The sequence below is a fragment of the Mus caroli genome, unplaced genomic scaffold (genome assembly GCF_978045245.1).
Source record: "Mus caroli unplaced genomic scaffold, Mus_caroli_1 scaffold_13, whole genome shotgun sequence".
NCBI lineage: Eukaryota > Metazoa > Chordata > Mammalia > Rodentia > Muridae > Mus > Mus caroli.
In genome coordinates, this window is record NW_028227268.1 from 63,737,105 (window position 1) to 63,764,156 (window position 27,052).

General features: G+C 53.0%; 1 protein-coding gene across 1 annotated transcript; it reads right to left on the reverse strand.

The window, feature by feature from the left end:
* Wnt9a (Wnt family member 9A) lies at window positions 1–26,450 on the reverse strand. Its single transcript, XM_021178231.3, has 4 exons — window positions 26,274–26,450; window positions 5,703–5,959; window positions 4,751–5,013; window positions 1–2,631 (listed from the first exon to the last, which is right to left on the reverse strand). Exons 1-4 carry the CDS (start codon window positions 26,366–26,368, stop codon window positions 2,149–2,151), a joined length of 1,098 nt encoding a protein of 365 aa, XP_021033890.1. The 5' UTR covers window positions 26,369–26,450; the 3' UTR covers window positions 1–2,148.
* Between the last annotated feature and the right edge of the window lie 602 nt (window positions 26,451–27,052).

Genomic DNA, 27,052 nt, shown 5'->3' on the forward strand with positions numbered 1-27,052 from the left:
AAATACATTTATTTAGTGTTTCCATTTGTTTCTGGTTTTGTTACACAAAGCTGTTAAATAAATACATTCTCTGCAGTCACTCAGGTTCACACCTACTCGCCACACAGTTGAGGTAGAGAAATCACAGGCTGCACAGGACTCCACACAAAGACAGCTCCCTTGTGAGTCCACTGCTGTGCCGGCATAACCTGGGTGGCCGGCGGGAGCAGGGCAGCTGCTCACTCTGCTGCCCATAGAAGAGAAGAAGATCAAAGAGGCTCTGGCCTGCGGGAGTTGCTTCATCCAGAAAGACATTCTAGTATATATTTATACAGAAACAAACCAGCCGGCAGACGTTTTCATTCTGCCTTGTTTTAAAAAAATACTTTTCTGAATATTGAGGACAGAGAGCTAAATGTGGTAATTCGATAAAAATATTCTTCCTCTGGACTGGTAGGCTCCTTTCCCCAGAACTGAAAGAGATGAAGCTCCCGTCTGTGGTGGTCGTGTGACTGGGTACAGACATCTGAGATGTAGGGGGTACACTCCTGCCCACCAGCCTCTGTATACTGCCACCCACTCACATCCTGGAAACGTGGCATTCATTAGTGGGCTACAGGAACCACAGGAGAATAAACTTTGCTATTTACACATCCAATAGGGACCAGCGTCCCTCATCCACATAAATAGGTTTCCTTTAAGACACAGTCCCACCCCCCCAAGTCTGGGTCTTCTGGACCCCTGGTGCTCCAAGGCACACATAGCCAGTCCTTTCCTCAGTAGTGCCTGTTGTCATCTCTGCCACCTGCCCACACTCTAACCCACACAGCCATGGGTTCCCACAAACCTAAGGCTGGGCTTTCTGGGAGCCAAAGAGTCCCCATACCGCAGAGGGACACAGGCCAACTGGATGCTGACCATGCCAGCTCGGAATATACACACACTCACACACTCACACAACTCCTGCACACACACTCAACACCAGCTCAGTGTAGTCACCTTTCCCCTGTAGAGACATCAGCAAGACCTGATGACAGCAAGTGTGTCTGTCCCTCCATACCTCCTTTGGGGACACAGAGCAAGAATGGCTTCCTGAGATGGACAATCAAAAAGCTGACCCTGCCCCTGTCTCCATGCCCATGGCTCCAGGACCCCCAGATCCCCTATCTATATCCAGAGCAACCTGATCTCTGCACCTGCAGGGCACAGAGCAGGGACCACCAAGGGTCTCTGACCCCGGGGAAGGTAGAATTAGGGAGTGGATTCCAGAAGCCTTGTGGGCCATGGCTAGGCTCTATCACTTCATTTCTTTCCAAACATGACCTTGATTTAGTGGTTTCAAACTAGAGCAAGCAGAGGAGGGGGGGACGATGAAGGGAGGGAAGGCAAGGTCTCCCAGACTGGCTTGACTGGGCCTGGGGCATCTCAGAGGGAAAAGCCACAGATGAGGAGGTAAGGGGTCAGGGAAAATAATAATTACTATATTAGTTAAATAATAATAATAATTTAAAAGTCACTGATACTCCACGGAAGTGCTCAGGGTCAGAGGGCCCGAGGCTGCACCCTGGGGATGGAGTGGCTGCCCTCTCCTAGTGGTTTGGCTCTCTGAAGACAGTGCTGGCATCAGGCTGCTGGGCCAGAAGGGCAGCCATGCGATTATGAAGGTGCACCTGCCCTCCATGCCTCAGAGGAAGCCAAGAGGCACAGAGGGCCAGTCAACACGCTGGTCCCTGACAAGGGCTATACTGATGTGTCAGGGACAGAGGCAACTGAGAAAGCATTACTGCAACGCTCTCGGGTCAGGGGGCCAAGCTCAGGCCCAAGGCATAAGCAAAAGGGTTGAGGAGGCCAGACAGGGGCCAGCCCCGCCCTCTGGGCCGAGAGACAGCCAACTGGCTGTCTGTATACCAGGGCCCAAGTGTGCTAGGGGCACCTCTTCATCCTTGAAGACCTTCTGTGTTGTTTGTAACCCTGTGCCCCACACAGCAGGATAGGCTGGACCTGCAGGGCTCACTCCATGCACATTAAGACCCTTTGCACTATGTGCAAAGCCTACACTCCCTGCAGAAAGGCTGGCAGGGCCGTGGAGTCAGCTCCTGCAGGTATAGAATTCTTCTGGTGCTGTGTGCAAAGCCCACACCGCTTGCGGTGGAGCTGCAGGGCCTAGGGTCAGCCCTTGCAGGTATAGACCTCCTCTCTCTGTGTACACTGCCTGCACTCCACGTAGCAGCACCAGCGGACCTGGCATTGGCAGGGCCTTGTCACCACACGGCTCTGTGTGTTGTGGCCTCGGCCACAACAAATACTCTCACAGTTCTTCTCCCGGTGACACCTGCGGCCTGCCGTGCCAGGGGAAAAGCGGCCAGCCAGGCAGAAGCTGGGAGAGTCATCCAGGTGTACAAGCTCTGGTGTTCGGGGTAGTGGGTCGCCACCTCCTGACCCAGAAGCCCGGCCCCGCGGTGGGGAGATGGCACCTGCCTCTCCAGTGGCTTCATTGGTAGTGCTGCCCACCTTGAGCGAGGTCTCATATTTGTGTTTTAGGTGCTTGCCCACCTCGTGGAAGGGTGCTAGCTGCCGCCAGCAGGTCCGCACGGTGCAGGAGCCAGACACACCATGACATTTGCAAGTGGTTTCCACTCCAGCCTTTATCACCTGCAAGGGGAAAGGGGATGGGAACATGAGGGGCATGCCAGGACAACCCAGAGGCATCAGAGAGACTGGAACCTCAACCCTGGTGGTCCACTCTGCAACCCTCACACAGACTTAGACCAGAGGCTGGCCAGCAGGGGGCAGCACTGTCCAGCACTCAAAAGTCCAGCAACTAGGATCATAGGCTGATAGGCTGGCTCCTTCCCCTCCAAGTCAAGACTGCCAGGGGACAGAGGTCCTAAGGCCAGCACGTTGATGTCCAGGATGCACCTCTGCAGGGCTATGAGTACAGCCTGGTCCACGCCCTCTTGGAGACATTCCCTGCTTACCCTTGTAACCATCCCTGCCCAAACAGTCAACTATCACAGCCTTGCCAGTCTCCTACTTCTGATCTCAGCACGCTGCTCATCGGATGGATGAAGACAAGGATTCCCTCGGGGCTGTCTAGGCTGACCAGACCCCTCCTGAGTGCAGAGCTCCAGTAGACTTGACTCAAGCCCTACCCACTTAAGTGTCAGCGTGTGAGGGGCATGGGTGCAGGTGCAGAGAGAGGTAGAAAAGTATGCTTTTCATAGGGTAACTTCTTAAGAAAGTGATGCACCTTCCAGGGCTTCCGGGACTAACTCCTCAGGAGAAAACAGCAGCACCGTTCATTCCATGGTCACAGGTAGGAGCAGGCATGGCCGAGCACCAAAATTTCAGGTCTGGTAAACTGCCAGGGAACCCTGGCTAGGCCTTTCCCTTCTCAGGATTTAGGGCTCCACCCGAGGAATCTCCTGCCTGGCCTCTCATACTCGGGGTATCTTCAAATATTGATTCAAATCTTAGAGAGCAGCAGGACAGAAGAATGGGGGGGGGACCCTCTCCCCAGGTGGGCCCTAAGCCACAGCTGAGTTCTCAAGCTGTCCCCCAGGAGCGTCCACTGGAGAGGGATTAAGAAGTGTAGCTACCTCCTCGCTCTCCTGCCAGGCAACCAGAGAGTCCCACTTAACCACGCTTTCCTGAGAAACCAGGACAGATTTAATTAAAGCACGGCTGCCTGGGAGAGGCGAGCTGATGGGGCACGTTCACACATTCTGACTTTTCATTAATAGCTCAAAGGGGTAAGGTGGAGGGAGGGTCCAGCCGGAAAGAAAAGCACAGCCTGGCCTTGGAGATTGAATCTGCCCTCCTGGGCTTCCCTCCCCACTTAGCCTAGGCCTGGGAAGGCACTGCTTGGAAAGGAGGCAGACCAATCCTTTAATAAGTGGGGGATTCAGAACTCCGATTACTCAATAACAAGGAGCTCGGAGCAGGACTGGCTCTAATTACCTTGCTGTCCTCCCCAGACTGGAGATGCAGAGCCAGGCGAGGGGGGGGGGAAGGCCCCCAGCTCCTGAGGGAGGTGTGGACCCTGCTTTCCCAAGCCCAGGCTAGAGTTTGGAATTTGGGTCATTCAGGGATGAGGTGGAGGGTACGAGGGGCTCTATCTTGTTCCCTTTCAGCAAACAGGTAACCAGGAGCAGTGGCACTGGAAGTGGCATCTAAGACACTCAAGAAGCCAGCCACCTCCAGAGCGTGGGGGCACCTCCTGCCTGCAGCCCACAGCTCCCCACAGGCCTACTGGAGAGCTAAGAAACCCCTTTTTTTCTCTTGTTTTTAAAGTTGGGTCTCTGCCTTCCAGAACAGAGCCTTGGCCATAGATAACACTGGGCTTGGGTAAATGGGTCCGTTATACCCTCAGTTCTCCCCTGGGACCCCCATCTGCTATGCTGTGGCTGCTCTCTGTTCTGTGGTAACTCTGCCAGTCACTCTGGCAGCTGGGATACAAGCCGCCAGCCTCTGGGGCAGACTGTCCAGAGCCTGCCCCCAGGTCCTTGACTTGCCAGACACAGAGAACAAAGAAGGCTCTTCCCAGGACTACCACAAAGTACCTCCTTGACTAGGGACCTCATCTGTCTCTTATCTAAGCAGGGTTCCAGGACCCTACCTGGTACTGCGTGGCCTCCCAGCCCCCAACACATACTGTCCTCCACCCATTCCCCCTTACTCCAGCCTCCCTGTATCCAGCCTGTCTCACCCGCCCCAGACAGATCTCAGATACAGCAATCCCCTCATCTGCCCTGTGCCCCACCCAGCTTGCCTTCACACCCACGAGGTTGTTGTGGAAGTCCACTCGGGCTCGCAAATCCTTGCTAGAGCGCCGGCCCAGGAACTCCTTGACAAACTTGCTGCTGTACTTGAGGTTGTCCCCGCAGCCGCCCCACTGCCAGGCCTCACGATTTTCCAGGTCGGGCGCCTCATCACACGTGCAGCGCTCCATGCGGCCTGCGCTGCAGGCCTTGGCCAGTGCATGCGTCAGGCCCGCAGAAGAGATGGCGTAGAGGAAAGCAGTCTCCTTGAAGCCTGGGGACAGACACAGAGTTAGTGAGGCCCAGTAGACAGGCAGGCACAGTAAATGCATGGCACATCTGCCAATGTCACCTGTGGGCTGGCTAGGTAGGGTTTGGGGATACTGTGCCTCTGAGGGCCTTCGGCAGGCATCTGGAGAGGGGTGCTGGGGTTACAGTAGTGTGTACTGTAGGCTGGGGAGTGGGTAAGGCTTCAGAGATTACTGTGGTGTCTGTAGTGTAGTGGTCAGAGATCTCATTCAGCTCCCCAATGCCTTGGTCTGTTCCAACTTGTCTATCATCTGTCATCCATCCATCTATTATCTCTCTCTCTCTCTCTCTCTCTCTCTCTCTCTATATATATATATATATATATATATATATATATATATATATACATATATATAATTTATCATCTATCTGTGTATTTCCCATAATCTATCCATGTCTATCTATCATCTATCTATGTGTATAGATTGGTAAGTACTCTACCACCAAGTTACACTCCTATTCCCTCGGGTCCTCGGTTTTTAAGGCTATGAAGAGATTCTCACGAGCCCCTGTGCCCAGTGGAAAGGTTTGCCCTGGGCCCGAGGCTTTTGGTCAAAGCTGATGGTGTGCTGCCACCTGTGCACACATGACAGGGTGAGCCTGGCAGGAGGAGGGGCGGGGGTGTCATGGCTGAGGGAGGCAAGCAGAGCTCACCTCGCTTGAGCAGGCTGGCTCGGTAGCGGCCCTCCAGGGTGCAGTTCCAGCGCTCAAAGCGGAACTGGTACTGGCACTCCAGGGCACTCATGCTTACGGCCTCCACCAGTGTCTCGGCCACACCCGGGTCCCTGCGGCACATGCGGCGCTGCTTGCGCTCCAGCTTCAGCCTGTCGCAGGCCTTGTAGTGTGCTTGGGCCGCAGCCTCAGTCTCCAGGGTCAGAGGGAGGATAGTCAGGGGTTCACTGCCTGTTAGCCTGAGGACAGAGAGGAAAGAGTGAGCCCCTGTCATAAGGTGGGGAGAGCTGTCTGGGCTGAGGAGTCTGAGATTTTCCCTGGGAACAGAGGAGCCAGAACACTGAGCCAAGTCAGAGAGGTACAGACGTGGTAAGATGGGAGCATCCAGCCCTAGGAAACCCAGAAAGAATCAGGCAGTGCATATTGACCTTCCCTGAACCTGCTGGCCCTCACATCTATCAGCACTGCCCTGCTCCCTACAGAATGCCTGGGGACTCCTATGTAATCCAAGGTCCTCATAGCTGCCCAGACATGGCCTCTAACAGGTATGTCATTATCCCGACAGTACCAGTTGATAACAGCATTGATAAGATAAAGACTAGTCCCCAGTCACATCCTCAAGAGAGTATCAGTATAGGACTACAATGGGAAAATACGGCCAGGGCCAGGACCAGGACCCCAGGCTATGTCCACACTCTCCTCCTTCCCAGTTTGGGGACCCCAATACCAGCCATGAGTGTCCCGGGCTCCCTTCTCCTCCCTGACCCCCTGTAGTCTAGCTGGGATAGTTTCTCAGCCTCAGGACCTTGGGTACACTGGCCCCTGGTGAAGCAGGCTCCAAACCTTCCCCTTTAGCAGTACCTCTGAGAACTATGTACAGTCCTAGCTTTTGAGAGCGTTCTTCACCACAGTCACATTTAGATGTCAGGATAGCATCTACTCTCCTGGATAGGGTCTACTCTAGGAGTTCAGAGAGTACTGACAGAGCCTCAGGGGTACAGAAAGAATAGGCAGAGCCTCGGGGGTACAGAAGGGAGGGGTGGGCCTTAGAGAGAAGGAAGTTGCCAACTGAAAGCTCTAAAGGTTAGAGAGAGACCTGGGTTCAGAGGAAGCTACGAGGCAAGAAGAGCCAGGCCCCAGTCACAGAAGCCTGAATCGTCAAAGGCTAGAAGTTGAGCTCAAAACTTTGGGGGTCCTCCAAAGGAGCTGGGCAGAGCATCCCTCAGAGAACTTTATAATAAAACCTACTCTGCTCACATAGATAGCTCCAAGCCTCAGCCTCTCAGACACCAGCGGCCTCAGGTCAGCTCCCACCAAAGCAGGCTCAGGGGAAGACTGGGGAGCCAGACCCAGCGAGGCCCAGACGGAAAAGCTCTGTCTTCAGACAGGAATGACATTATCATGCTCAGAACAGAACAGAAAGGTCTCAGCTGGCTATCTTTATATCACTAGGATACTCTATCCAAGACAACTCATGGTCAAGGCCCTTACGAGGGTCCAGGGACTAGGTACAAAACATTCAACTGGGGTTTTGGACAAATAGAAGGGAACAATAGACAAGCTGCCAAAAGAAGGAGGAAGAGGAGGAGGGGGGGAGGAGAAGAAAGAGGAAGAGGAAGAGAAGGAAGGGAGGGGAGGGGAGGGGAGGGGAGGAAGGGAGGAAGGGAGGAAGGGAGGAAGGGAGGAAGGGAGGAAGGGAGGAAGGAAGGAAGGAAGGAAGGAAGGAAGGAAGGAAGGAAGGAAGGAGAAAAAAGGTAGACAGGAGATAGAGTGTAGCTTCCCCTGATGCCCGGACAGCCTGGACATGTCTAGACAGCATCAGTTCATGCTCTGCCTGAGGAAACTGAAGACAAGGTGCCCCTGAATTCTTGGACAAACATGTCTCACCATGTAAACAGGGACTTGAGGAGGCCAGGATCCCTGCCTAGGCCAGCCTGTCCCTCTACTACTGCCTTGCTGGGGCTGATTTGTCACAGAACTTTTTTTTTTTTTTTTTAATACTCTGGGTGGGCTCAGTGCAGATATCTGGGAAGGAGTGACGTCAGAACAGCATACAGGGCCACAGGATAAGGGCTGGGATTTGGGGGCTTGGAGCAATTGATTCAGGAGGGCTTGGAAGGAGGTGGGGACCCTAAGGTTCTGGGAGACCAGCATCAAATGCAAAAACAGCCACAGAGGTGCTGGAAGAGAAGATGGACAGGCATAAGACAACACCAGGAGGAAGTGTTTCCTTCCTCGTGACGGTATTAGGCACGGATGGATCTGAATACCTAAAAGGACTCAAAACCTTTGGGGTGTTACAGAGGACAGAGATAAAAGGGCAACAGACAACCTTGGAAGTTGTCTACAACTTATTTTTCAGAACAAAATCAACTCTATGAGTGTGTGTGTGTGTGTGTGTGTGTGTTTGAGTGTGTGTGTGTATGTGTGTGTGCATGTATGTGTGTTTGTATGCGTGTGTGTGTGTGCATATAAACGACTCTGGAGATGTATATCTTCTTATAAATGAATAACCACAGGAAGCACTCAGAAGTAGCACTCGTAGCAGATGGGAGTAAAGGTGACTGTATATGCTGTGCTTCAAGTGTGAGGTACCCTCCTCAGCTCATGCTTTAAGCATTTGGTCTCCAGCTAGTGGCAATATGTGGGGCCTTCAGAAGCTTCGGGATGTGTGGCATGGCTAGTAGATGTAGGCTATGGGGGTGGCCTTAGATGGTTATGCTCAGCCCTTGGTTCTTGTCACATTCTTGGCTCCCAGGCCCAGAGTGATGTAAACAGCCCCCGGCACACTGCCTCACCCCCAGCATGGACGGAAACCCTCTGAAGCAATGAGCCTGGACACATCCTCCTTTCAGCTGTCTCTGTTGGGTGTTTTGGTCACTGGGATGCAAAAGTCACTAACACAATAAATGATAGTACTATACTATGTATCCCCAAAAGATAGAAAGATTTGAACATTGAAGACCTGGGGTGTTTTAGAAAACAATGCATTAATTTACTCTAACCTCAAAACTAGACAACACACGCACACATGAAAACATCATGGATTGTGCCCCTTAGTATGCTCAGGGTGTGTGTGTGTGTGTGTGTGTGTGTGTGTGTGTTTAAAAATAAAGAAAATAGCTGGGTGGTGGCTCCCAGCACTAGGGAGGCAGTGGCATCTTTGTGAGTTCAAGGCCAGCCTGACCTACAGAATGAGTTTCAAGACAGTTAGGACTACACAGAGAAACCCTGTCTCAAACAAAACAAAACAAACAACCCAGCTGTCCATCTTCACCGAAAAGAAAGCCCACATGTAGTGGCACAGGGCTGTCATCTCGGCCACTTGGGAGACTGAGGAAAGAGAATTATGAGATCTGTGCCATCCTAGGCCAAAGAGCAGGAAAAAAAAAAAAAAGAAAGAGAGGAGGGGAAGAGGGGAGAAGACGAAAGAAGGTGAAGAGAAAAGTTTGAGGCACAGAGGTCTGTGCTAGTCTTAGGTCAACCTGACACAGGGTAGGATCACTAGAGAGGAGGGAGCCCCAACTGAGAAAATGCCCCCAGACAATCAGCTACAGGCAAGTCTGTAGGACATTTTCTTAGTGATTGATGTGGGAAGGCCCAGCCCACTGTGGGTAGGGCCACCCCTGGGCTGGTGGACCTGAGTAAGCCATGAGGGGCGAGCCAGTAAGCTGCACTGCTCCACCACCTCTGCATTAGCTCCTGCCTCAAGCTGCCTTCCCTGTTTGAGTTCCTGCCCTGACTTCTCGGATGAACAGTGAGGAGGAAGCAGAGGCCTAATAAACCCTCTCTTCTCCAAGTAGCTTTGGACATGTTGTTCCACCACAGCCACAGTAGCCCTAAGGCAAGGTCCCCGTTTACAAGCGTTTGACTTTACGATGACAAGGAAGTGACAAGGATCCAGGAGAGACGCCCTGTGGACCTGCTTTCTGCCCTTTCCTGTGTTGGCATGAAGTTCTTTGCAGCTGGCCCCAGGATCCTCGGAGATGCTCAGAAGTGACATAGGCACTCAGCTTATGATGAAACAGGCTTGGTGTTGATTCTGCCCCAGGAAGCCAGGCTTCTGAGTGTGTGCAGTGGGCTGGTCTGAGCTGCATGCTCTGCGCATTATGGCTTGTGATATGTCACAGGTTTTTCATATAACCATAAGTCAAGGGGCACCTGTGCCACATGGTCCTCACAGGTGATGGCAGAATGCAGTGCTATTGAGTGTTTGAGAAAGAAGTAAGAAATGGCTGGAAGTGCCTGACCCACTGTGCCCTGTGCCAACATAAAGCCACACAACACCCCACAGATGGCATGCCCAGAAGCCTGCAGACAGGCTTGAACACAGAGGGAAACACCCGGGACAGGCCACCTGGGGAGGGGAAACACATTCTTTTCCACACAGCTGTGTGTACATCCCTGGGCAGAGATGGCTTCTCCACAGACACAAGGCAAGTGCCGGTCTCTATGACTCCACCCAGAGGTTGTGGCCCTGCAGCCCAGACAGCATCCCCTGTATCCTGTCCTGGCATGGCATAGGCCTTGTCCACCGGACCAGCTGCCTGCCACACACAGAGCACCTGCTGCCAGGCTCAATGCAGCTGCCGCCCAGCCCTGGTGGTGTCTGGCCTGACATGGCAGACAGAGCCAGCTGCACAGCTCAGTATAGCCACTCAGCTGGGCACACACATCTTTCCAGGCCTCATGCAACTCTACATGATCTTCTGGGCAACCAAAGTCCACAACTCAATCACATATCAATCATCTATACACAGGTCCCTCATCATACACAGACAGACAGACACACAGGCAGGCAGGCACTCAGGCACACACGCACATACACACACCCACACACACACCAATATTACGGTGGCTTAACAGGTTGGGGATGCAGATCAGCTGACAGCGTGTCTGCTTGTCATGCACAAAACCTTAGTTCTATAAACCAGGCATGATGGCACACTCCTGTAATTCCTGAACTTGGGAGGTAGAGGCAGGAGGATTAGAACTCAAGCTCACTCTTGGCTACATCTTAAGACTGAGGGCAGTCCAAGAAACACGAGAACTGTCTTAAAAGAGATAATAGTTCAGTGGCCTAGAACACTTGTTGCTCTTGCAGAGGACTGAAATTCAATTCCCAGACTGCACATGGTGGCTCACAAGCGTCCATAATTGCAGGGGACCTGAAACCTTCTTCTGACCTCCATGGGCACCAGACACATGTTTGGTACTCATACATATGTGCAGACAAAATACATAAAAAATAAAATAAATCTAAAAGCAGTAGCAGTAGCAGCAAACCAAAAGCATATTACAGTCACCTAAATATTAGTCCTAAAACTACTAAAATACGGGGGTGGGGGGGTGGGGAGGGGGCACTGAACTTGGTAGTTTTGTTTGTTGTTGTTTTAACATGACCCTAAGAGCACACTGAATGGAAGACAGAAAACAAGGTAAGTAAGATGTGTCTACAATGCGAGGAAGCAATCAACAGGGAAGAGATACTGCAGAGGAAGAAGAAACACTCCGAGCAGGAGCTAGCATCTAATTCAGCAACCAGAAATAACCGCTTGAAAACCAGGCATTGGGCAGGCTCAGTGATTAAAGCACTCTGCTCTTCCAGAGGACCTGGGTTCAATTCCCAGCACTCACATGGCAGCTCACAGTAGTCTGCAGCTCATCTCAAGGGGTATAATGCTCTCTTCTGGCCTCTGTGGGCACATACTTGCAGGCAAAACACCAGTACACATAAAATAAAAATCAATCAATCAAACAAAACTAACCAAGGAACCTAGAGCGATGACTCTGAAACAGACATGCACACAAGGAAAACAATCCTTGCCCCTCATCATCAGGGAAATGCCAATCAAAACCTCAATCAGATATCACCTCCCCACAGCATGGGGAGCTCTGGTCACCACTGGAAGGGATAGAAATTAGTACGGCCATTGTGAAAGGAAGGTTCCTAAAACCCAAACAAAACCAGAACTATCGTGATCCACTGACTTAATCACTTTCTTCTTCTTATAAGATACCACGATCAAGGCAATTTATAGAAGAGTTTATTGGGGGCTCACAGTTGCAAAGAGTGTCTCCATGATCACCACGGCAGGGAGCATAGCAGCAGGAAGGCAGGCAGGCATGGTGTTGGAGCAGTAGCTGAGAGCTTTCATCTTGAGAGACAACCATGAAACAAGGCAGAGAGCTAACTGGAAAGGACATGAGGTTTTGAAACCCCAAAAGCCACCCCCAGTGACACACCTCCTCCAACAAGGCCACGCCTCCTAATCCTTCCCAAACAGTTCTACCAACTGGGGACTGAGTATTCTGACATATGAGCCCATTCTCATTCAAACCACCACTCCAGCTACCCTACTGCTGGGCATGACTCTGGAAGAGATGAAGTCACTATGTCAGAGACCCCTGCATCTCTGCGTTCGGCACTGTCACAGAACAGAGAAACGGAAGCATTCTTGGTGTCCAGCAACTTCTATGTAGATAATGAAAGCAAGGCACACCCACATCATGGAGGAGACCATGTCATTTATGGTAGGTAATTCATGAGGAACTGAAGGCCATTATTCTAAGTGAAGTGAGTTGGGCACAGACAGACAAGCACACCCATAAGAGCAAGGTGAGAGAGCTCAACTCAGAAGTAGTGGACAGAGGTTACCAGGTATCCTGGAGGTGGCTGGTAAAAAGATACAAAATCTCAATGAAACTGGAGGAGGAAGCTCAAGAGGCCCATCTTCTGCAAGGTGACCCTAACAATCCTGGGAGCAGGCTGTGCACAGCCAGTGATGCCAGCTCAGCTCAGAGCAGAGAGCTTGACATGATGGCAGCTCAGAGCAGAGAGATTGACAGTGCCCACCCTCATACAGCAGGAAGAATGATGCAGGCTCTGGGATATACTGAGGTCATCTTTCATACACCTGGAGACACATAGCTAGTTCTATTTTTAATTCCCTGAGGAATGGCCTATTTTATGCTCTCACTAACTGCCAGAATGCCTTTTCCACCTTGATGTTGTTTCTCCTCTTTGCTTCCATAGAGCAGTGAGAGCCCTCAGCACAGTGATATGGCCTCAGCTGACTCTATCCCACACTCAACCACCCAGCCTCCCCAGCCCACATCACCGTGGTCTTTGGCTAACTTGGCTGTTTTAGCAGCCAGTGTAAACACACAGCCATGCCCCCTAATAACTGATGGCAAGACAATCTAGTCAACATCACAAGTTTGTCATCCAGATGTAGCCAGCCTGGCACAAGGATGGCTCCCCAAAGACAATAGAGAATGGACAGGCAAGGGCTGGAACCAGTGTCCACACATTTGCCCAGACTTTGAACTACATCATGAGGGAAGCCAGGGGCAGCAAGCACCTTCCCAGTATGTATGAGGCTGAGTGGGCGTCTCTGTCACCGTTAAACGTCTTGACATCACACCATTCATGGTGTGATCCAGACACACTGGACAGGGTGCGACATCTCCTTCAAGCTTATACATGGAAGCCACACATAATCAAATGTTGCTTGCCTCTCTAGGAGAGTGAGCATCCCCCTCTATCTGTAAAGGGAGGCTTGGAAACATCCAGCTTTGACAAAACCTCTGTTGTGATTTTGAGCAAAGCTTAGAGAGCATACTTTAGTGAGGCTACCTCTGGATAGACTCTGCCTGGGGCTTTCACCTGTGCGCCTTTCTCTGCCAGTTGAGTCTTGGTTCTCAGAGAACCTTCTGCTGATCTTCCCTGAAGAGCTAACATCAGATGGAAGAATTTAATATCATCAGGAACCAACCCTTTGGAACAGCTCCACTCGACTCTGCCACCTCTTGTCACTTCCAGCTCTCTTACTGGGAAATAAATCACCTACCATAAAAACCCAACATTTAAAGACTATTGATGTATTATTCACAGATATATCAATCAGCAGCAGCAAATTTAGGACTTGCCCCATAGCTGGATATTGTGGTGTACACCTTTAATTCCAGCATTCGGGAGATGGAGGCAGGAAGATCTCTGAGTTTAAGATTAGCCTGGTCTATAGATCTAGTTCCAGGACAGACAGAGCTACACAGAACCCTGGCTCAAAAAAAAAAAAAACACCAAGGTATTATTTCATATACAAATATGTGTGTGTGTGCATGTGTGTGCACATATGTGTGCAGGTTCATGTACAAATCTGCCCATGGATGGAGGCCAGAGGTCAGCACTGTACTTTCTGTAAGTTCTCCCCACCTTAGTTTTTGAAAAAAGAAAAAAAAAATCCATATTTATTTAGTGGCTGGAGAGATGGCCCAGTTGTTAAAAGCACTTACTGTTTTTATACATAATCCAGGACCTGTTTTGGTTCCTGTGGGTGTGTCCCTGGGACAGAACTGCTGGGTCAGGGAACTGACTCTCAGCAGTGATCATGGTGGCTCACAACTGTCTGTTAACTCCAGTTTCATGGGATTTGACATCCTCTTCTGGCCTCCATGGGAGCTTTATGTATGTGGTACACATATATACATGCAGACAAAACACTAATACACATTAAAAATAAGTAAAATTTTAAATGTGTGTGTGGGATATTTATGGGCCATGGTGCATATCTGTGACTTGCAGAAGTCAACTTTTTTTCTCCTCACTAGGTGGGCCTTAGGGATCAAACTCAGGCCACCAAATTTGGCAGCAAGCACCCTTACCTGATAAGCCATCTTGCCAGCCCTCCTCCTTATGTTTTCAGACAGGGCCTCTCGCTGAATCGAGAGCTTGCCAATGAGGGTAAGCTGCCTGGCTAGGAAGCCTTAGAGATCTTCTAGTCTCTGCATCCCCAACCCTAGGGTGACATGTATATATCACACCTGTCTTTTGACATGGGTCCTAGGGGATCCAGGCCCCTGTGCTTGCATAGCACGCCCTTGACCAACGGAGCCACTTACTCTGTCTGAGTATTTCATTTGAATGGAGCCAGGCGACAGCAGCCCTTTGTGCCTGGTTCATTTCGCTAAGTCACACTCTTGGCTCTTCCATGCTAAAGAATAATGAGTTGTTTTCCTTACTTGGAAACATTCCCTTGTGTGGAAGGACATCTTGCTTGGTTATTCACTGATGGATGGGCACTGCTCTTCAGAGATCATGTGGACCTGTTTTGGGTGTGTCCTTGGGATGGAACTGTTGGGCCAGGGACCTTCCAGGAACTGTCAGGATGTTCTCCAAGGGAGCCCGCCCTCATCCTCAGGCTGGGTGTCTGAGTTTTTCTGGCTCTTCATCAAGGTGAGCTGCCACCTCTGTAGCACACTGGCCTTAGGTAAACGACACTGTCTCTGTCAATTGTCTTCCTGTGACCATCTTTGTACTTGGCTTTAAAATTTTTCATTCCTGTTGATGGCATGCTGCTCAGTGCTTCTGAACCTCAAACTTAAGCAACTGTCATTGCTCCTGTCACGGCCAACCAGCAGCTCCAGCCCCAGCCCCAGAAAGCCACAAGGAGCCCAAGTCACTGATACAAAGCCTGAATCACAACCTCACAAGATCATAGAGCGCTCCAGGCATAGCCTCAGAAAGCCTCATGAAACAAGTCATAACACTGAAATCTAACACAGTGCCCAAGCCAGGACCTCGAATCATCATAGACAGACTGAAGCACAGCACCACAGACCAACACAGACCCGGAATCCCGGCCCCAGAAAGTCCAAGTACAGACTCCGATTCTCTGCTTTAGCTCGCCATACAGACTCTGAGGAAATCAAAGCAAATCCCAAGTCATAGCCTGAGTTCATCCTATAGAGCCCATTATTACTTCAGAAAACTACACAGAGCCCTAGTCAGTCTCCGGTCTCACACAGAATCTGATTTCCAACCTTACCACAAGGCTGAACTCGGGTAAAATCCAGTCCTGTCTCCTGAGGCCCCCCACTGTCTCCTGAGGTCCCCTGCTGTCTCCTGAGGTCCCCCACTGTCTCCTGAGATCCCCTGCTGTCTCCTGAGATCCCTCACTGTCTCCTGAGGTCCCCTGCTGTCTCCTGAGGCCCCTCACTGTCTCCTGAGATCCCCTGCTGTCTTCTGAGATACCCCGCTGACTCCTGAGATCCCCACTGTCTCTTGAGGGGCCCCCACCATCTGTGCCCACGTTGGTGCGTTTTTCTCTCACACTCTCAGCCCCCTCATCCTCATGTTTTGGCGGCTGTCTCACCAGGAGCCCTCATCACACTGTCCAGGACCACTCTCCCTCGGCTCAGCTTTATCATGAAGTCCTGATCTGGTAAGGGTCTTGGTTTGCTGCCCTTGTTCATCTACACCTGTCCATTTGAAACCTTTGTTTGTTTGTTTGTTTCATTTTAGGAATCCCCCCCCCCATTTCCCCTCTGCTCGTTCACGCTTTAGTAGTTAATACCCGCCTTACTTTCAGCTCTAGTTGACAGGAGATTGTCACTCACCCAAGCCCCGTGCTAGCGTAGGTTACCTGTTCACACTCTTGCCACCAATGATATGCTATTATGTACTTTAGGTCCAGCTCAGGGCCAAGGAAACATCCTGTTACAGTCAGCACTGTCTCACCTGTCACTCCTCAGAGGCCATTCTTTTTGTACTTCTAGGGATGGGTGGCTCTGCTGCCAAAGTGAGTGTCAGCCCCTTGGCTCTCAGGAACATCATGTCATCTGGGTCCTATTCTCTCTGGCTCCTCTCACAACTGTCTTCAGTATTCACAGATGAGCCATGAATACATTCCTATGAAAATCACCCATTCTCTGTCTGAGTTGTATCCATTCACTGTTGCTTGAATCTTCTACATAGTTTTATTTTGGACCGTAGTTGCCCTTTGGAGCATCAGCCCTGTCGGGCTCCCTCCCCTTCTCTGGACCTTCCCAGTAGGAAAGGCAGCTCCCCTGTCCCACATCTGTCTGCCTCTCCACCAGCTCCGGATAATTTCTTCTGACCGGCTCCCACTGTGCTAATTCTCTTCAGCTGTTTTGAATCTGCTTCTCAATCCATCTGTCACTGGCCCTCTTCCCCCCTGGTTGCTCGGTGTTTCCAAACTGCTGGGTCAGTTTTTTTGTGGGTTCTCTCTGTACAGAGATTCCTATTCTATTTCATCGGAATCCCCCCGCCCCCTATTTTAAGTGCATCGAGTGCTGTGGTGCTCTAGAGCCTGGTGTGTCTGTGGCTGCTTTTCCATGCATGCCTGGTTGCCCCTGACTGTGTGCCGGTTGCTGTCTTTGACGTGAACAAGTTGAAATAAGCTATAAAAGATGGAGGTGGGTTAATGGTAAATGGTGACCTCACAAGTTGGACATCTGTCCAGAGCCTCAAGGAGTCATTTGGAATCATTGCAGGTATCATGAAGGTCAGAGTCCTTAAGTCCAGGCTCCTAAAGCCAGCAGAGGGTATCCTTGTAAGAAAGGATTTGAGGAGAGGCTGGAGAAATGGCTCAGTGGGTCAAAGGCTTATTGTGTAAGCATGAGGACCTAAGTTCGGATCTCCAGCACCCACAGAAAGTCCTGGCCTGGTGGTATACATCTGCAGTCCCAGTGCTGAGGGGGTGAGGCAGAAATAGGTAGAGCCCTGGGTTTTAATGGACAGCCAGTCTAGCTGAACCGGTGAGCTTCAGGTTCAGCAAGAGACTCAAAACATTATGTGAAAAGCAATAGAAGAAGACATTTGGTGTTGACATCTGGCCTCGACATGCATATTCACATGCATACATACATCCATGTATGTACGTGCACACAGACACTCCATACAAAAGGAAACATTAAGGGTCTCAGGAGTTGAAGGAGACAGGAAGGACCTGCAGGGGAGACTTCAGCAAGACCCAACACATTGAATTCAGACTTTAAGTCTCCAGAATTGACAAAGAATAAATGCTTACATACATGCTAGTGTGTAGTCACCTGTACAGACCAGGGTCCAACAGCAGCCCCCTGATGCAACCCACAGAAATTGTTCCCATGTGGGGTCATCAGGCTACTGTGGCCATAATAATCTGAAATCCAGTATAAGTATGGTCCAAGCAATGCTGGACCCTGGACTGTGATGGAGACTCAAAACACCATCTGGTGTCCTGCAAGCTCTTGGGCTCTAATGGTTATGGAGAAGTCTCAGCCGAGTGTTCCCTGCTGTAGCAGGCCCTGACCTCTGCTGTCCTTTCTCCTGTGGGAGGCTCCAAGTCAACCTGTCTCCTTGCTACCTCTATGGGTCTATCTGTATAGGCTTCACCTTACTGACCTTTGATAGTCTCAGAGTTCGCCATTCACATGCACATGTAATGTGCATACACACCCATGTACACAGGCCACAGAAACATGCACACAGGTACATTCACACTAACACCAAGACACCCGCAGAACAAATGCATTCACACAGACACATGTCTGTACATGTACATACACACAAATCTGACTTCAACTGTTTTCAACAAGAGGACATAGGACCCCATTACTGGAATTGGGGTACTTGGGCTGACAGGTGTTCTCATTCTGATGGACTGGTGGGTGGTTTTACTCCACACATAGGCAGGACTCTAGAGGACAGAACTAAGGTGACATGGCTAAGAGTATATAGTCTAGAAGCCAAATAAGACCAGGATCCAACAGCAGCCCCCAACCCAGCCCAAGGGCAGGCCTGACTTAAGTTTGCTCCCTTGGCATGAAGCCCAACATTGTCTCCAGGGAACACCCACACATCACCAGTAACCAAAGCCTCCCAAGCTGGCTCTCACGCCCTTTCCATCATTCAAGGTGCAGCCACTTAGGAAGATGTAAGACCAGCTCGAAAGAAGGAGAAAGTTTGTAGCATGGTGGGCCACCTGTGAGAGAACTGCCATCCCAACCTGCAAAGCCCCACGGAGCAGGAGAGGACTCACGGGGAGGACCACAAGACTGATCCTTTGAGTGGTCAGCGCTGACCCCCTAGGATGCTGAGAGGTGGTCTACCAAGAACCTCCCCCCACTGACCTGCAGGAGACTAGCAGACACCCTTCCAGCCCATTGGAAAAATAAGTGCTGGAGATTGCTCCTGCATTCTGGACAACTCAAAGCTGTGACTCCTTAGGGATCCAAGTCCCCAGAGCACCAGCCAGGTAATCAAGAGCTGGGGACAGCTTAAGATGGAAGTGTACCCCAATCCTTCAGCCCGAGCGACTCACACACACAGGGCAGACAGATAAGGCAGCCCTTCTAACAGCAAGCCCCCAGAGTTGATCTTACAGTCCTCCATCCCACCAACAAGCTAGGCCACCCCCTGGGCCACCCTGCCAGGGAACCAGCTCTCCCCTGGGCCAGGGTGGAGGGAGCCAAGGGTGCAATTCCAGAAGCCACAGCGCCCAGCCGAGGAAACCTCGGCTCCGCCAGACAGCATTTAATTTCTGTGTCAAACAAAATCAAAACAAATTCCAGGACTGAGAGACGGAACTGAGATTAACCCTCCGTCCTCCTGCAGTCCAGCTCCTGGCCCTGGTACCACCATGTCCCTGGGGGTGGCAACATGCCCGGGGTAAAGCCAGGGATGTTTTCCACAGAGACACTGGTCAAAGGCTGCAAATGGGCAGCCATCCAGCCTTCCTCCCTCACTGCCCACTGCCTTGGAGGAGCCAGGCTCCTGGGGACTGCTGGAGAGACGAGGACCATCCAGCTTCCGCCCCAGGATCCACGGTGCTGTCCAGCAGACCCCATCCATCACAGGCAAGCTTGTAGTGGTGCCACAGTGCTGCCATGGCCCCCTGGAAAGACGATGAGAACAGAGCCACCCATGTCCAGCACCAGTCTTCACATAAGGCCACCCATGGACTCCTGACACTGGAAAGCAGGCAGAGCCGTGGGACCCTCTGCAGCCACCAGCATGACCCCACACAGTAGTCCTCCCTAGAGGACTGATCCTCTAGCTGCTCAGCTGTGTGTTGGGGCTTTGAAAGACTTCATGACTAGAGGGCTCCCATCTCCATATCCCCCATCTGCCAGGATGCAGATGGTCCCAATGTCCTCAGGCTCTAGAAGCTTCCAGCGAGCATCTCGCCCTGGGCCAGACCTCCAGCCCACTTCCCCTGGCTGCTCCGACCTCAGGTATTGCGATGAAAAACAAACGCAGCTTGTGGTTTGCCTTTTCCATCGCCTCCTCTGGCTGCCTTGCCCAAGGTGCTGAGGCTGCCAGCTGGGCAGCTGGGTTTCCTCCTGTGGGTAGGGGCGTAGGGCCAGCAGGGACCTTGCCAGAGGGGCCAGGCCTGTGGGTCACGGGGGCAGGGCAGTCTGGAACCACCCAGATCGGCGTGTATGGTGAGTCTGTCCCCAGACACCTGCCATCAGCGCAGTTAGCCATAGGTGTGCTTTCACAGATTCGCTCTGCGGGGGGTGGGGGTGGGGAGCTCACACTGCATGGCCGCCCGTGAAGTGTTCATCAGCGTGCACAGGCCCCTCCCTCATAACGATCTTAGGCATGCCAGAAGGTAGGGTGTATGTCAGCCGGGGAGCCACAAGCTTGGAGCAGGCAGCCACACCTCTTCTGAGCCGCCTCTAGTAGGTGAAGTCAGGACTCCAGTCAGCTCTAGTCAGAGCAGTGGACCAGGTTAGATATGAGATCAATGAGCAATACAGACCCCCCCCCCAGGGGAACCAAGGGTCTTCCACCTGGCTGTAGGCTGATAGAGGCATTCGACTAGGGGGTACAATGTGCAGCTCAGAGAGGAGTCTTAGGAGACCCTCCTATATGCCACAGTGTTATTAGACAAAGCTGGACACATCTGGGCTGTAAAGGGAACTTCACAGAGCAGGCAGCAGGCCAAGCAAATGCTGCTTCCACCCCAACTTCCCCCCAAAACAGTCTGCTTATGTGCTTCAGGGGGCCTGGCTTCACCCACAGGCATCCAAGGTTCATGCCAGAGGCTTCCCTGACTACAGAGACAACTGTGCCTTGTCCAGAGTCTGCTGCAGCCAGCCGGGCACCAGCAGGGCACCCGCCACACGGTACAATACACAAAGGCAGCGGGTGCCCGGCAGGCTGGACTCAGAGGGCAAGTGCAAGAAGCCTGTCAACAGGTGTCAACTTTCCAGCAAGGAGCCAGGCAGGCCTGGCTGCCCCCCTCCAACGAACCCTTATCAGCTCATCACCCTCTGGGGTTCAGGGCCTCCCCCGGAGGAATCTATCTTTGTGCATTCTTTCCTAGGGTACAAATTACCTGCACACCTTACCCATGATGGCCAAACCTGGGAGTTGGCAGGGAGGCAAAGGCACAGGCAGAAGGTGCCTGGTGCATTAAGGCCACCTAGATGCTGCCTGGCACCTACCAGGTCCTACAGGCACCAGAGCCACAAAGGCAGGAAGCTCAGGGTATGGCAAGGACAGGAGCAAGATTAGGCCAGCTGTCTCCCTGTCCAGACGGCTGTCGGCTCTGAGCAGGACATCTGCTCACACAGCTGAGGGGGGCCAGGTGGCCCAGGCTGGCCTCACCTTAAATCCCACCACACTCCTGCTGATCACCACTCCCAGTTCCCTTCAGGCAGCATGAGGAACACTGTGCATCCTAGTCTGGGGGGGTGGGGCAGGGGCTGGGCTTGGCCTGTCCTGGGATCCAAGGCACCCCCCCCCCAATTCTAAGAACTTACAGATGCAGACTCAAGGGTAGCTGGAGCTGAGGGTCTAAGGGATTGCCAATTCAGAGTGAGGGTGGATCTGCCCATACCACACCTGCCTGCCGCACAGCCTACCTGGGAAGCCAAGCCCCTCCAGCTGCAGCTGGCTGCTTCAGGTAAATTGTTCAGGAAGCTGCAGAGGAATTCAGACCCCATCTCTGTAGGCCCCAGGGAGCTCTCCTCCCCTCACCCACCTCTTGGTTTCCCCTAATCCTCTGCTAAAAGGTCTCACCCGCAGAGCCCCTTGGCAGAGGCCACCAATGCAAGCCTGTCTGTTCCCACTTCTGTTCTGCAAAGCCTCACTACCTGGGTGCCACACTCAGCTGACGTGTGAGCACCCCGGGGTGTTGTGAGCTCAGCAGTCCCCAGTTACAGCTGTGACTCCTAACCTAGACCTGACCTTCCAGTCAAGACTGTCCAGCCTCTGCCCACTTAGCTCATGGCTGGCCCCAGACCCGACTTTTTTGAAAGCTCTCCTCCACCCCAACACATACTGTAAGGCTCTGTACAGCTTGGAGAGTCTGTGCTCTCAGACCCAGCCTTCTGCCTGGAACCCTTCCCAGGCTTCTCTGACTCCTCTGGGAGCTACCTGGATGCCCCTTGTCCAAACAGCTGTCAGGCCTGGGCCAATGGCCACAGGTATTGCCATCCAGGTTCCAGGATAAGAATGAAGAACGGGACAGCCTCCTGACCTTTTGACCTGTGGGGAAATCTTCCTCTTCTCATTTTTTTTGAATACCCAGACCTGAACCCCACAGAGCATTCTCATAAATAAAGGATGCCACCACCACTCTTATACCAAGGCTGGGACAGGCACAAGAAAGGCACCTAAGGGTTGCCACCACCTCTATATGTAGGGATAAAAGAGTCCATTTGTGCTCCAGTCAAGAAATAAAACTTCTCTGTCCAGGAGAGGCCCAGAATATGTAAAGAATTCTCACACAACAACAACAACAACAATAACCCAACTCTGAAAAGAGCAAAAGACCTGAACAGCCAGGTCTCCAAGGGAGGCTTGCAAGCGGTCAAAGGAGCCTGAAAAGCCACGGACTTTAATCCCCTTCATCTCAGCTCTCCAGAGACAGAGGCAGGCGGATCTCTGAGTTGAAAGCCAACTTGGTTTACATAGTGAACTCTAGGATAACCAGGGCTACACGATGAAGAGACTCGGTCTCAAACAAAACAACAAAACAAAGCAAACACGCAAACACACACACACACACACACACACACACACACACTAACCAACCAAGCAGAGTATAAGAGACAATCAATGTCATCAGCCATCAAATCCACAAGGAGACACGTTTCACACCCACTAGGATGGCTAGAAGTAAAAACAACAATGACAAAACCCAGAATGTGCTCTGCAATGACATGGGGGAAACTGGACCCCTGTACATTTATGGGAGGGATATAAAATATTGTAACTACTTGGGAAAACCTTTTGGCAGTTCCTCAAGACGTGTAAAGTAGAATTGTCTGGGGAACCTAGCAATTCCACGTCTAGATAGGACCCCCCTCCCTGCAGTGAATATCCCCAAACCAAAACACAGATATGCGGAAGAAAAAAAAGGGTGCTGACATCCCCAGCAACATTACTACAAATAACCATCGGTGGAAACGACCCAAATAGCCATCAGCTGACAAACAGGGTTTTTAAAAAATAAAAAAGACTGTTGTGTAATCAATTTGATCATAAAAAGGAGTGAAACCCTGATTCACGCTACAACACGGATGAGCCTCCAAAAACATGACACGGAATGAAAGAAGCCAGACACAAAAGGCCACAGAGCGTATGGTCCCATTTCTACGAGGAGTCCAGAATAGGAAAATCCATGGAGACAGGAAGATTAGTGGTTGCCAGGGGCTGGAGGGAGGGGAGCTGGGAGTGACTGCTGAGTGGGTATGAGGTTTCTGGGGTGAGGAAAATGTTCTGGAATTAGACAGTGGTGATGGCTGACAGTTTTGTGAATATACCCCCAAACCGCGGAGCTGGGGAGTTTCTCGGGATGGGAGTTATATTCAATAACAACAAAAAAAGAGGGCTTTGGTAAGCTCTGATACCACTCAGGCCCAGTCTATAGTAGTCCCAAGTGACTACTATGCCTTTCAGAAGGGGACACACAGGCATTCCCTGGGAGAAACTGGATGCATATGGCCAAAACCTAGGAATGAAAGCCAGTCTTAAGGTTTACAATGTGCCTCCCTAGTTTAAAAAACAAAACAAGGTGAAAGCCCGTCAAGCTCCCAAAGGCCCTTGCTGGAGAGCGCTGGAGAGCTAGCTCACTGCTACAATTCTTGACCCCTTACCTCCACTTAGTCTGGGGCCTCTGCAACCTAGCAGGGAAACAGAGTCACAGGCCTATTCAGAGGTCTGCTGCCCACAGCAATCCTCTCACCGCAATTCCCAGGGAGGGGCAGGGGTCGAGGGAAGCCCCGGAGGGTCTGTGTCTCTGTCCCCCAACCCACACCGTGACCTCCGGCTGGCCCCAGGAACACAGGCGCGGAGCAGGCAGCAGCTCTGAGAGAAACTAATGGAATTGCCACCTGCTGATCTGCCGAAGGGACTGGGATGAAAAAGCTGAGCCAAGGGAAGAGAGCAGAGCCCCTTCCCCATGGCTGGTGGCCAGCCTAGAGGGGTCCAGCAGCAGGGTGGCCAGAGGCCTCTGGAAGGGAAGGGCAGCCAGAGCTGTAGGGTTGGGTTGCAGCTCTGGGAGGGGGTGGGGAGGGCTCCTGTAGCCACGTGACCCTCCCCGGGGCCAGCCTCTCCTCTCTGGGTTCCTGGGCTGTAACTGGAGCCGTGTTCCTGCCTGGGAGCCTCCGTGCCAGGCAGAGCTTTGGAGAGGGGGAAGGGAGAGGAGAGCCCCAGATTCCAGCTCCTTCTCCCTACTCCCTCTCCAGTTGGGCTGGGAAGGGACACTTGAGCACACCACATTCTCACAGGCGCACCCTCAGGCTCCCACTCCAGCTCCAGTCCTGCCAGGCCTTTTAGGGTTTCCAGACTCATCTCCTCCCTTGGCTGGGGAAGGGGTGGGACCGCTGGACACAGAATAGCCCAGGATACATCTTGTGCCCCTAACATATACATACATACATACTCCTCAGAAATCAATTCCAGAGAGACCCAGATCAACTAGCCTATCCTCCCAGGCCTCCCCTGACTCTTGGTTCAACAGGTACCCACTCTGCCCATCTTTGGGGTCTTTCTGCCAAGCCCAGACAGTGGATCTAATGGGCAGCTGCAGGAGAGGAGCGCTCAAAGGACTGGTCAGCTTTCCTTAATGGGTCCTCTGCAACAGAGAGCTAAGTAGAGGTTGACCCAAGCCATAGCAATACTGATTGATGTCTTTGGTATCTGCTTGGGAGTCAGCTGACCTGTACTTAAACCCTGCCACGGAACCAGAGGTCCAACACCCCTTCAGGCGCCAAGCTAGAGAACTTTCCCAAGATGCAAAGTATCAAGCCAGCTAAGTGAGGGTGAGAGAGAGGGATGGATGGGAGGCATTGCAGCCAGGATTCTAACCCCATCACCTGTAGGTTCTGAATCCCAAGGCCACAAGGCCAGCAGCAGAGATCCCAGAAAGAGCAAAGTGGCCGCTCACGTAAGCCCAGGGCGTGTCAGATGCCTGGCTGGGCCAGAAGAGAGGAAGGCACAGCTGGCTGATGGGCTGCTGTGACTCACCGCGGACCTGTGGCCAGACGGCCATCCTCAGCCCTCCCTCTTGCCCGCGGGTGAGGCTTAGGGCTGCACAGATGGCGTGCAGGGGCGTGCCAGGCCAAGGCCCAGGGGTCGGACCAGGGGAGCCAGGGTGGGGGAGACCCTGGGAACCGAGACATGGAACTGACCCTGGAAGACAACCCAGAAGAAATGGACAGACGGAGTAGAAAGGAGGAGAAAGAAAAACACAAAGGGAAAATTTCCCATGAAAATATTTTATTTTCTTTGAGAACAGGATACACCTGCAGGGCTCCTCAGCCCAGCCGCCTCTCCCTGCCCTGGCGGGTGCCAGATTCCTAGACCAACGGGGCCCTCTGCCGGCCACACCGCTGCGAGCGGCCACTGAAGCCAGGGGCGAGGGAACAGGTGACCGGCGAAGGGCGGCGGCCCAAGACGCAGTCCAGATCACCCAGGACCAGGGTTGCGACCCGATGGGCTAACCAGGTCTCCCAGAGGGGGAAAGAAGGGGTGATAAGCAGGGAGGATAGAGAAAGCTGGGGCGCTGCCATGCGTGGTGCCACCCAGGACCTTGGAGAACTCAAAGTGCAGTGGGTGTCCCTCTAAAGATCGCTGGGTTCAGGCATCCCAAACCTGGGAAAGCGAGTAGAGAGGGAGGGACGAAAGGAACCAAAGGTGAAGAGACGCGCCCAAGAACGCGGCAAAACTGCTAACGCATAGACAGGCGAGTTCGGGCGGCGACCCCGCGGGACAGCGGCGGCGTTTACCCCCCGGGGTCAGGTCTCCCAGGCGTGTTCCCGAGGGCCGAGGTCGGGGCCAGGCTCGGGCGAGCGCCAGAAAAAAGCGCAAGAAAAATAAATTTCTCCAGCTTGGAGGGGTTTTTTTTCTCCCCTTTGGGGCTCAGTGCAAGGAACATCTGGATTTTGTACGTGTTTTTTTGTTGTTGTTAAATTAACTTTTCCAGGAGAGAAGGGGGGTAGTGGGCAGGGGCCAGGGAGGCTCCAGCCTTTTGGCAGGAACACCGCGGCCTAATGCGGCGGCGGCGACTCGGGAGTCACCGTGGACCGCGGCCCCGCGCAAGCCCGTCGGGGACACCGGCCCCTCTACCTCTAGGGCGCACGGCGGGCAACGACCTGCGGACGGAGAGGCGCGCTCGCTGCCAACTAACAACTCCAAGCCACCCGTGTACCCCGCCGAGCACCTGGCGAGTGCTACCCCGGGCTCGATGCCCCCGTCCGGCCCCGCCGCCCTCGCCCGCCCTCGCGCGGCCGCCCGCCGCGGGCACCTACCCGAAGTAGGCGGCCGAAGGGCGCAGCGCGGCGAGCAGCAGCGTCAGCCCGAAGGCCGCGGCCAGCCAGCGCGCCAGAAGGGACCCATCCAGCATCTTGCCGCGCCGCGGCGGCTGACCATCGCGCTCCGGGCTCCGCGCAGGGCGCGCCGCGACCGCCGCCCTCTTATAGCGTCCGCAGCCGCGGCCGCGGGGCGGGGCGCCGGCCAGCTGGGCCCGGCCCGCCCGCGCCCCGGAGGAGGGGTCACGCCGGCGCCGGGGGCGGGCCGAAATCCGAGCTGCGCGCCCGCCGCCGCCGCGGCCGCCGAGCTGCTCGGCTCGCGGGGCGGGCCTGGGGCGCGCCGTGGGGAGGGCTGGGCACGTGGCGCGGTGGGAACCCCGGTCGAGTAACGGAGCCAGAAGGAGCGATGGGGCGGGACCGGGAGACAGAGCAGGGTTAGACCCCGGGGCTAGGTGTCTGCAGCCAGGACACAAGTGCGAGCTCCGGGGTGTCTCCTGACAGTTGGGGGCCGGGTGTTGGCCGCCGGGAAAGACATTCAAGAGCGGAGAAACTTGGACGACTGTGCTTGAGGGGGTAGTGACTGGGTGGCTTGGGGGCGACGTTAGCCACTGGATTACAGAGCGGGAGCGTGGGGGGACGCGAATCCACTCGCGGGACAATGTTGCCAAGAGGGAACCACTGCTGAAAGTTGGGGTGCTGTAGCTGGAGGAATGGAAAGGCGACCTCTCCAAGGGAGACCAAAAAGGCATTTCTGCAGAGCCGGTGCTGTGGCCGACTTG